Raw genomic sequence first — 9,404 nt, 5'->3', positions numbered from 1 at the left:
CGTCATCGCGGGGCGGAGAGACGAGAAAAAGCAGAGAATGTTGATAGAGAGCTCGCGATATGGGAGTCCATCAGGGATTGGTTGGCGAGCAGTTATGACGCAAGACGCAGAGGGTTACGTGGCTACAAATACGTGATGACGGAAGACGTTCTCTCTTTAGCCCATACATCACCAGGTGAGTTGATTTTCGGGTTATGTGAATATTCTGCATCCAAGTCCATCGCTTCTGGGGAAGCCGTTCTCGGGGTTCCTTGGCCCCACACTTACACCCTGGTTCTTCCTCCGTACTGCAAGCATTGCGTGGGTCCGCCTGCCCTTGACTAAGCGCTCTAACATAACCTTGTCGTCCACCCACCCCCTCTCCCCTGCCTGGGACCTGTGGTTTGCCAGGCATTAACTTCCGGTCCGAGTTTCTCGGGGCTTTCAAGGAAAGAGGCTCCAGACCGGCCGCCTGAGCTGTGGGAGAGGTGCTCGGGGCCGGGGGAGGAGACCGCGGCCTGGGAAGAAGCGGGATCGGCTGCGGCCTAGGCCTTTTTGGGGAGAGCGAAGCCTGTGGGTGGGCCTGGTCGTGCTGTCAGACCAACCTTTCCTCTCTCCTCGAGACGAGCTGCTGCCTTGCCCCAGCGTCCCTGGGACCTCGTGCTCCCCCCGAAACTTGGGCTGGGTTGTTCTTGGTCTTTGGCTTTTTTTATGTTCTCTTTCGGCTTTTTTTCCGGCGGTGGCACTTAGGCACTGTCGGCATTGTTTTTTCATTTTGGCTTTTTGTTTTTCAGAATGAAGACCATTCTAAGCAACCAGACCGTCGACATCCCAGAAAATGGTAGTTCTTTCTTTTTTTTCTTTTTGATCCTTTAAGCCTTACTTTAAGGATGTAAACACATTTGTAGCATTGCTTCTTCTGTGTAAGAATTCAAATGCAAAAATTCAGAATCCCTCCTTTCATCATTATTGTACATAGTTGATGAATTAAGGAATCAGGCTACATTTGTAACCTGGAAAATTAGCAGGGAGTTTTGAACCAGATTGGTTTTTGGTGAATACCAGTATGGTATTCACATAAGTATAGGGGAGGAACTTGTAGATTTACTTATCAGTATTTCTTTTCTCTGGACTCAATTTTGAAATTGGTTTGTCTCCTAGTTGACATCTCTCTTAAGGGTCGGACAGTTATTGTGAAGGGGCCCAGAGGAATCCTCCGAAGGGATTTCAACCATATCAATGTTGAGCTCAGTCTCCTTGGAAAGAAGAAAAAAAGGGTAATGTGGTCATCAATATTGTTTCAAAAAATCACCCATCCTAGAAGAATGTAGGCTCTGGTAGGATGCAGACTGTTTAATGTGCTCCGTGTATCTGGTACATTGCCTTTCACACAGTAGTTGCTTATTAAGGTAACATTGCTATTAAGTTGCAGTGCTGGCACACAATTTAAACCCTCGTTCTCCATTCTAGCCATCCTAAAAGCCCTTTATTTTACAGGTGAGGACATTAAGGTCCAGAGAATAGTTACATAGTCAACTGAATGATTCAACTGTAGCATACCTCCAAAAACTAGTTCTGGCCATCAGGGTTTAAAGCTTCAATTCTGCCACTCAGTTATTTCTTAAATATATGATCGATCAACAACTAATTATTAAGCACATACTATGTCTTATGATTCTATTCTCCTGGGCTTCCTGCCTTTCTAGATTCCTTCTTCATCCTTTCTCCTTATTTTGGGGTCATCTCCCATGAACTCATCACCACGCATGTTGTACTTAAACACCAGAAAAATGATTCAGTTGATTATTAAGTCCTTACTATTAGGCCAGGTATAGCAACTATCATCAGTTTATATTCTGAGGGAGACTTACTCTCAGTAAGGGCTGGAACTCTTCTTTTTCTTTGTATGCCCTTTGCTTTTAATAAATATTTTTTGAATTCACATTCACTTTTAGTAATTAAGTTCTGAATGAAGGACAGATTAGTTTATATGAAATAATTTAAATGTGCATATTAGGAAAAAGCTCTAGAGGTTCATCTATTTTCTCTCCATAACTTATGTATTCCAGTACTCTATTGAAGTAATGAACTTACTGGCAGGGGTTGTTTAAGCTTCCATATAGATTGCTTAAGTGTTTAATACCATATTTAGTTCTGTTTTGCTTAGAACATGTTTGTTATTCTTGTCATGTGTAGTAATTAATTCCTATCCTTATTCTTACTGTCAGTGATAGTTTCTATAAAGCTTAAAACCACCTAGTCCAATTTTTCTTTGACCTCTGGCTTTTTAAAACTGCCCACTCTGGTTTGGACCATGTCAGTCTGACTATAATACATGCCGTTGGGTGGTGAAATGTTCAGTTCCAGCAGGTCTGAAAGACCATCATCTGTCGTGGTAGAGGGACTGAGATAGATATTGATGGGGAAAGTTTTCCTGTCTTTTGAATTACAAAACCTAGATCAATCGTCCCCTGGAAAAGGCCTTCTAAAATAATTTTCTGTTGCAGCTCCGGGTAGACAAGTGGTGGGGAAATCGAAAAGAACTTGCAACCGTACGCACAATCTGTAGTCATGTACAAAACATGATCAAAGGCGTTACCTTGGTAAGAGAGAGATAAATAGGACTTTTCTGGCTTCAGAGTATCTTTCCTGTACCACGCTGACCTGCCAATAGGCGGGTGTTATGTTATTGTATTTATAATAGTATAAATTTGTATTGTTTGGGGAAGGTATGGCATTTAGGTTAATGGTTTTTCCAAGTTTGGACCAAGTTTGTTGGGAAGATTTTCTGAAGGAATGATGCAGTTAAAAATGATTGTTCCTCCATCACTTTCGTATGCGTCCTTTTATTTCCCATCATAGTTCCCTTGGTTCCAGTCCTCGTTACTTCTCTCCTGAGCTATTAAAGTTGCCTCTTAATTGATCTTCCTGCTTGCCTCTAGTACATTCCCTCTCCTCTACAGCCTCCAACGTAATTTTCATATTTCTGTGGTGGCAAAATGTAGTTTTAGCATTTACTGAAAATAAATTTGAGAAGTGCGTATCTGTTTTGCAGAATTCTGCAGCTCTAAATTTGTTGGTTTAATACAGGGTTTTCGTTACAAGATGAGGTCTGTATATGCTCACTTCCCCATCAATGTTGTTATTCAAGAGAATGGCTCACTTGTCGAAATCAGAAATTTTTTGGGTGAAAAATATATCCGAAGAGTGCGCATGAGACCAGGTATGTGCATGCTTTTGTGTGAGTTGGATTTTCAGAAATTTTTATTTTGACTAACAAATGTGTGTTCAAGAGTCTTGCTATCATTTCATCATGTCTCTTGAGGCTAATGAAGTTACTGTAAGCTTGCTGTCTTTGTACTAGCCTTTGTTAATGTAGGGTCTCCACTATTGGAATATTGCATTCTCTGTTATAAAAACTATATCCAAACAATTAGCTTCAAAGATATAATTTCCTTTCATAGATGTTTGTCACTACCACCATTTGCTTACTTCTCAAACCCCAGCCTCTCTTGGCTTCAGTCCTGGTTTCTGGGAGTTTCCTTTATTCCATAAGAATATTTGCTTGGAAGCTTTTTCCTTGTGTAGAACACTGAACAGCTGAGGTCTTAAGTTAACCGGTCTTAAGTTAACCAGTCTTAAGGAAATTAGGTTATTTGATGCAGTTAGTCATACGTCGTTTATCCAATACTAATTCTGCAGAGTGTAAAAGGTGGTTGTAATCAGATCTGTTTTTCTGGAATTGTGCTCTTTTGTGTTTTATGCAAGTATTATTTGATAGAAGCCTTCCCTGTGTCAAGCTATTAAGAGGAAATGGGGGAATGTACTTCACTGTGTCCCCAGTGCCTTACACATAGGTACTTAATAATTGAATGAATGATTGAAGAACTTGGTCCAAGTCACTTTGCCTTTGGGGACTTCTCTGGAATGTTCCTTTATGTGTGTCTGCAACCAATTAGACTTTTTGTGGTGTTTTTAGGTATTTAAATATTAAATAGAACTTTAGAAGAGTATTTCATTTGTATTGGATTTATGGAATTTAATCTATAATAATCATATAATGTGACATTTGTGAAGTACCTGTTTTGTGCAGAGCTTTGCGCTTGTCCTCGAGGAGATAGTTTCAGTAAATCAGTCATTAGTGTTATTAACAAATATTGTTAATGGAAAGAGTGCTGGACTTGGGTTCAAATCCCGGGTCTAATGCTCAATTGCCATGTGAGCTGGGACAAGTCATAATATACATAGGCATAAAAATCTAGAGGTGAAAAGGACCTTAGAGGCCAGTAAATCCAACTCCCCATTTACTCCGGGTCTGGAGAGGTTAAAGAATTGCCCAGGATTACACAGTTTATAGGTCACGGAGATGTTTTGATTCTAGATAGTCTTCTTTATTTAACCTCTTTTTTCTTGCCTGCGTTGAAAATAATATTACCTTATAGTGTTACTGTATATCTCTTTAAAGAGCTATAATGGACTCAAGTATTTAAAAGATCTGAGATTACATTGGTGTGTTAGCTGCTTTTGCATTTGTAACTTCCCTATGACTTGGTCTAATCACAAGGATGGGGAACCTGTGGCCTTCTAGGTCCTTTGGTATGCGGCCTTTTGACTGAGTCCAAGTTTTATAAAACAAATCCTTTTAGGGGGATTTGTTCTGTGAAGTTTGGATTCAGTCAGAGGGCCACACCTGGCCTTAAGGCCCCAGGTTCCCAACTTAACAGTTTTGGGGGGGGGGGGAGACAGGGAATGCATTACCCAGTGGGCAATCAGGTAATTAGTTTCTCTGAAATTTGCTAAAAGCAAGTCTGTCTTGGGGCATATTCATTGTCAAAGCTTTTCTAGCTTGGTGTAGGATCTACCTATGAAGCTTGTGGTCTGCTGCTATAACCCCAAAAATCCCTCTATTCCAGCCAGGCTAGGCATCAAATGTAGAAACTAGACGGTGAGCTATTAGTTGTAATTAGGGATTGTGTGAACATACTTTTTCGATCTTTTTTCATATTAGGTGTTGCTTGTGCTGTTTCTCAAGCCCAAAAAGATGAGTTAATTCTTGAAGGAAATGATATTGAACTTGTATCAAACTCAGGTTAGTATTTTTGTGATTTTAAAATATATTTTGAAATTTTGATCTGTCATGTAGGTTAGTGTATAATTAGTACATCATTGATGTTCCCATAAAGATGTAGAAATAACCTTAATTTTTTAGGTCCAACAAAAATACAGTGGGCCTTAGAAGGACAATTGCTTGTACTTGATGGTTTCATTTGATATTTTCTGTGTTTCATCCCCTAGAAATTTTAAGTATTAGCTCTCATGAAGAAGGGGTGGTTTTTAGGTTTTAGTCCAAGTTGGCTGTATTGCAGAAAGGGATATATTATATGCAATATTGATTTGGCTAATACCCTTGAATTCTGCTTTTTATCTTGTGCTCTTACAGCTGCCCTGATTCAGCAGGCCACCACAGTCAAAAACAAGGATATCAGAAAATTTTTGGATGGCATCTATGTTTCTGAGAAAGGCACAGTGCAACAAGCTGATGAATAAGTTGGAAAAGGTAAAGCATGTGAAGGGCTTAAGTGGGAGTGTGTCCTCTTGAGGTGGCCTGATAGTGTAATTGAAATATTCAGGCACCAGAAGTTCTTAGTTTGAAGATAAATTAAAATTGAGCTGAATACATTTGAGCTCAGGGGTCCAGGATTGCTGGTGGATAGCAGTGTTTAAAAATGCGTCAGAAAGATTTTGTTCAATTTTTCTAAAAGGGAAACAAACTGTTTCTCTACTGCATAACTTTTCATTCTATTTCTAAAAGAATTTTTTCTTTCTACAGATGCCAAAGGCCGTGTCCTGAGGAGTCAACACTTATTCAGATGTCAAAATAAAAATAATTTTTAGCAGTTGGAGACTTTTCTCTTTTTCCGCCAAATCCTTTGCCATCTGAGAGATGAGACTTTTTTTTTCTATTTTAAAAAGAGAAATCTTTATTATCATGTAATTAAAACATTCGCTCATTTTATTTAGTCTAGGAGATTTGACTATTTTTAAAAATCTGTCAGTCTTTGAGGGAGGTTTTGACTATAAAATTAAAAGGTCAAGGGGAAAAGAGTAGTAGATTTGCAATTTGGGACCTTGGGTTTCTGTTGCTTAGTGCCTATAGGACCTTTGGCAAGCCAATTAACATCTTTGGCAAGGTTTCTTATTTTATTTTTTTTTTATTAATTTATTTTTAGTTTTCAACAGTTACTTCTACAAGATTTTGAGTACCAAATTTTCACCCTATCTCACCCCTACCCTCACCCCAAGATGGCATGCATTCAGAATACCCTTTCCCCTAGTCAGCCTTCCCTTCTATCTCTCCCCCCTTTCTCTTTTCCCTTTCCCCTTCTATTTTCCTGTAGGGCAGGATAGATTTCTGTATCCCATTTTCTGTATTTCTTATTTCCCAATTGCATGTGAAAACTTTTTTTTAAACATGTGTTTTTAAAACTTTGGGTTCCAAATTTTCTCCCTCCCACCCTCATTGAAAAGGTATGCAACTCAATATAGGTTGTACATGTGCAGCTATGCAAAACACTTCCATAGTAGACATGCTGTGAAAAACTAACTATATTCCCCTTAATCCTATCCTGCCCCTGCCAGTTGATTCTGTTCTTTCTTTTGGCCCTGTCCCTCCCCAGAAGTATTTGCTTCTGATTACCCCCTTTCCCAATCTGCCTTCCTCTCTATCATCCTCCTACTCTTGTCCCCTTCCCCCCCCATTTTCCTGAAGGGTAAGACAGATTTCCATACCCAATTGAGTGTGTATGTTATTCCCTCCTTAAGTCAAATCCTATGAGAATAAGATTCACTCATTCCTTCTCACCTTCCCCCATTTCCCCTCCACTGTAACAGCCTTGAAATAAGATTTTATTTAAAAAATGTGTTTAACTGAGCCAGTGAAACAAAGAGTTAGGCAAGTTGACCCTAGGTTCTTGAAGGCCAAGCCCTAGACTTGAAATATGGAGGTTCCTACTAAGATAACCTCTTTGTTCCTGATTAGAGTAGAATAATGAAAATAGTGTCTCTGAGAGAACACTGTAGTATGAGATGCAGTGGAGGAATGCCCCGAGATGAACCTTACATATAACAATAGGAGGCTTCCAGATTGATCACTAGGAGACCTCCAGGGGTAGGTGTTAATTAGTTTGGAATGTTCTCATTTGTATTTATTCATATTTCTGTTAGATGGAAGAAGAAAATTACTGGGCAGCTGAGTCCAATAAGAGAAGTTCTGGTGACTATTCTCAGTAAACTTCGTGATGTGTAATAAGTAGTATCCCCCTTTTTAAACAAAATCTGAGATCGTTCAGCTATCTGGTGAAGTGAAACATAAGTCTGGAGCCATGGAGCAGGCTAAGGCCTGCTAGAAACAAACCAGTCAGCAGAAACCCGGAATTTGGCGGGATAATTTGGGAAGAACGTGATTCTAGGCAAAGGGATGAACTAAACATAAGCAAAGGAGCTGAGTTGGTGGAGGGGGTGGTAAGTCCATTCAGAGTAGGGGTCTTTGGTTGGCCAGAAATTTATTTTCTGTGGCAGCTATGGAGACATTAGTTGTGACACATGCAAAACTCATCTCTGAGGGTTGTTTCCTTAAATGGGGCCAGGCTGGAAGCAGGACACTGCTTTTTCTTGGGCTTTACCAGGCTTCCAACCTCGACTCTTATCATCCTCAACTCTACTCTCACCACATACCTAATCTGTTGACCAAGCCTCAAATGTATACATTTGTTTGTACCCCTTTCTATCTGCCACAGTCCGGGTGTGCATCCTTGTTACCTCATTCCTAAATACTGCAGTAAGCCTTGTGATGAATCTTCCCCACTCCAGGCTAACATTGAGCTGCCTGAGTGATTTTCCTAATGGACGGGTGTGATGTCATACCCCACCCCCTTTCAGTCATTCATTAGCTCCCCCTTACCACCACAAACAGAAAATTCTCTGGCTCCAAAACCCTTTATAACTAGATCCCTTATCTTTCCAGTCTTAAACCTTAATCCTTTCCTGAACCCTCAATGAATGGTTAATGTTTATTGATGACTTCTGGAGGAAAGGGCACAGTCAGTCTGTTCTCAATCATGGGTGCCCAGCTGTTATGTGACTCCCAAGAGATGTATCTTCTTCCTGTTAACATGCCCAGTGCAAAAGGGGTACCTTTGATCTCCATCATCCTGAACTAATCCATCTCTAGTCCAAGATCTGTTGTTCATCTTTTATTTTCAAGTAGGACCAGTGACATCACAGTGCTATTTTGATTTGCACATGAATTGGGTTTAAGTAAGGCAGAGTTACTTGAAAGTGGTCAGCTTTACTCTCACAGAATCATCAAAGTCCAGTGGCAAGATAAAAGTCAGGAGGACTGGTGATAACCCAGGATGCAGTGGATGACCTTGGTGTCTTTGATGTCTGACCAAACTTAAGTGCTTTAGCTGCCTACATGGCTGTTGGAACAAATTTGTTCTCATCTGCTCATTCTGCTAGAGGAGGTCTTAACATGTTTGGGGTAGATACCCTCTTAACTCACCCAATGAGTTTGAGGCCTCCTGGTTTAGCCCATCTACTCAGACAGTTTTACTGGGGTGTGTCTGCTGCTTCTTGGAGCCACAGCTGACATTGGGATGAGTCTCAAATGTATACATTTGTATACCCTAAAAAGGGTTCGGCAAGTCCTCATACCAGAGGTGCCAGCCTTCCTTTAACACCCCATAAATAGAGTAGGTATTAAGCATCTACTCTGTGCCAGGCACTGTGCTAAGGACTTCAAAATATTATCTTTGGTGCTGAGTGAAGTGAGCAGAACCAGGAGAACGTTGTACACGATAGCAGCCATGTTGTGTGATGACTAATATTGATAAAATTAACCCTTCCCAGTGATACAAGAATCTAAGACATTTCCAAAGACGTCATGATGGAAAATGCTATCCACATCCAAAGAAAGAACTGTGGAATTTGAATGCAGATTAAAGCATACTATTTGCTATTTTTTTTTCTTCTTTTTTGTTTTGTTTCCTCTTTCTGGTGGTTTCTCCTATTAGTTCTAATTCTTCCTTACAACATGACTAATGTGAAAATATGTTTAATAGGAATGTATAGCCTATGTCAGATTGCACGCCATCTTGGAGAGGAAGGTCTGGAGGGAGGGGGAGAAAAATTTAAAACTCAAAAGCTTATGGAAGTGATTGTTGATAAAAGAAATTAATTTAAAAAAAATTAAAAAAACACATAGCTATTCCAAGATCTAAATTCATTCTCAATGAAATGTGAAAGGGTGAACCATCCTTGGTCATCTTGCATAAATCCATGCTTTCATGAGAAGAGGCACCCATCTAGGAGAGCCAGTCCTTACAGTACAATGAAAATCCCAAACAATGGTTTCATCCATTTTC

General features: G+C 40.0%; 1 protein-coding gene across 1 annotated transcript; it reads left to right on the top strand.

The window, feature by feature from the left end:
• The first annotated feature begins 118 nt into the window (after positions 1-118).
• Positions 119-5,879, top strand: RPL9 (ribosomal protein L9). Its single transcript, XM_027836565.1, has 8 exons — positions 119-175; positions 774-820; positions 1,141-1,256; positions 2,487-2,582; positions 3,070-3,202; positions 4,988-5,068; positions 5,420-5,536; positions 5,810-5,879. The coding sequence occupies exons 2-7, from the start codon at positions 775-777 to the stop codon at positions 5,524-5,526; spliced, it is 579 nt and encodes a 192-aa protein (XP_027692366.1). The 5' UTR covers positions 119-175; position 774; the 3' UTR covers positions 5,527-5,536; positions 5,810-5,879.
• The last annotated feature ends 3,525 nt before the right edge of the window (positions 5,880-9,404 follow it).

This window comes from Vombatus ursinus, unplaced genomic scaffold (assembly GCF_900497805.2).
Source record: "Vombatus ursinus unplaced genomic scaffold, bare-nosed wombat genome assembly UNPS02014818.1, whole genome shotgun sequence".
Taxonomy (NCBI): domain Eukaryota; kingdom Metazoa; phylum Chordata; class Mammalia; order Diprotodontia; family Vombatidae; genus Vombatus; species Vombatus ursinus.
The sequence above is the reverse complement of the archived record's forward strand: the minus strand, read 5'-3'. Positions and strand labels throughout refer to the sequence as shown.

Excerpts from the sequence above, each read along its gene's own strand:
- RPL9 (XM_027836565.1), top strand. The coding sequence starts at position 775 with ATGAAGACCATTCTAAGCAACCAGACCGTCGACATCCCAGAAAATG. Across the intron at positions 821-1,140 it reads CGTCGACATCCCAGAAAATG|TTGACATCTCTCTTAAGGGT; the intron begins GTAGTTCTTTCT and ends TTTGTCTCCTAG. Across the intron at positions 5,069-5,419 it reads TGAACTTGTATCAAACTCAG|CTGCCCTGATTCAGCAGGCC; the intron begins GTTAGTATTTTT and ends GTGCTCTTACAG.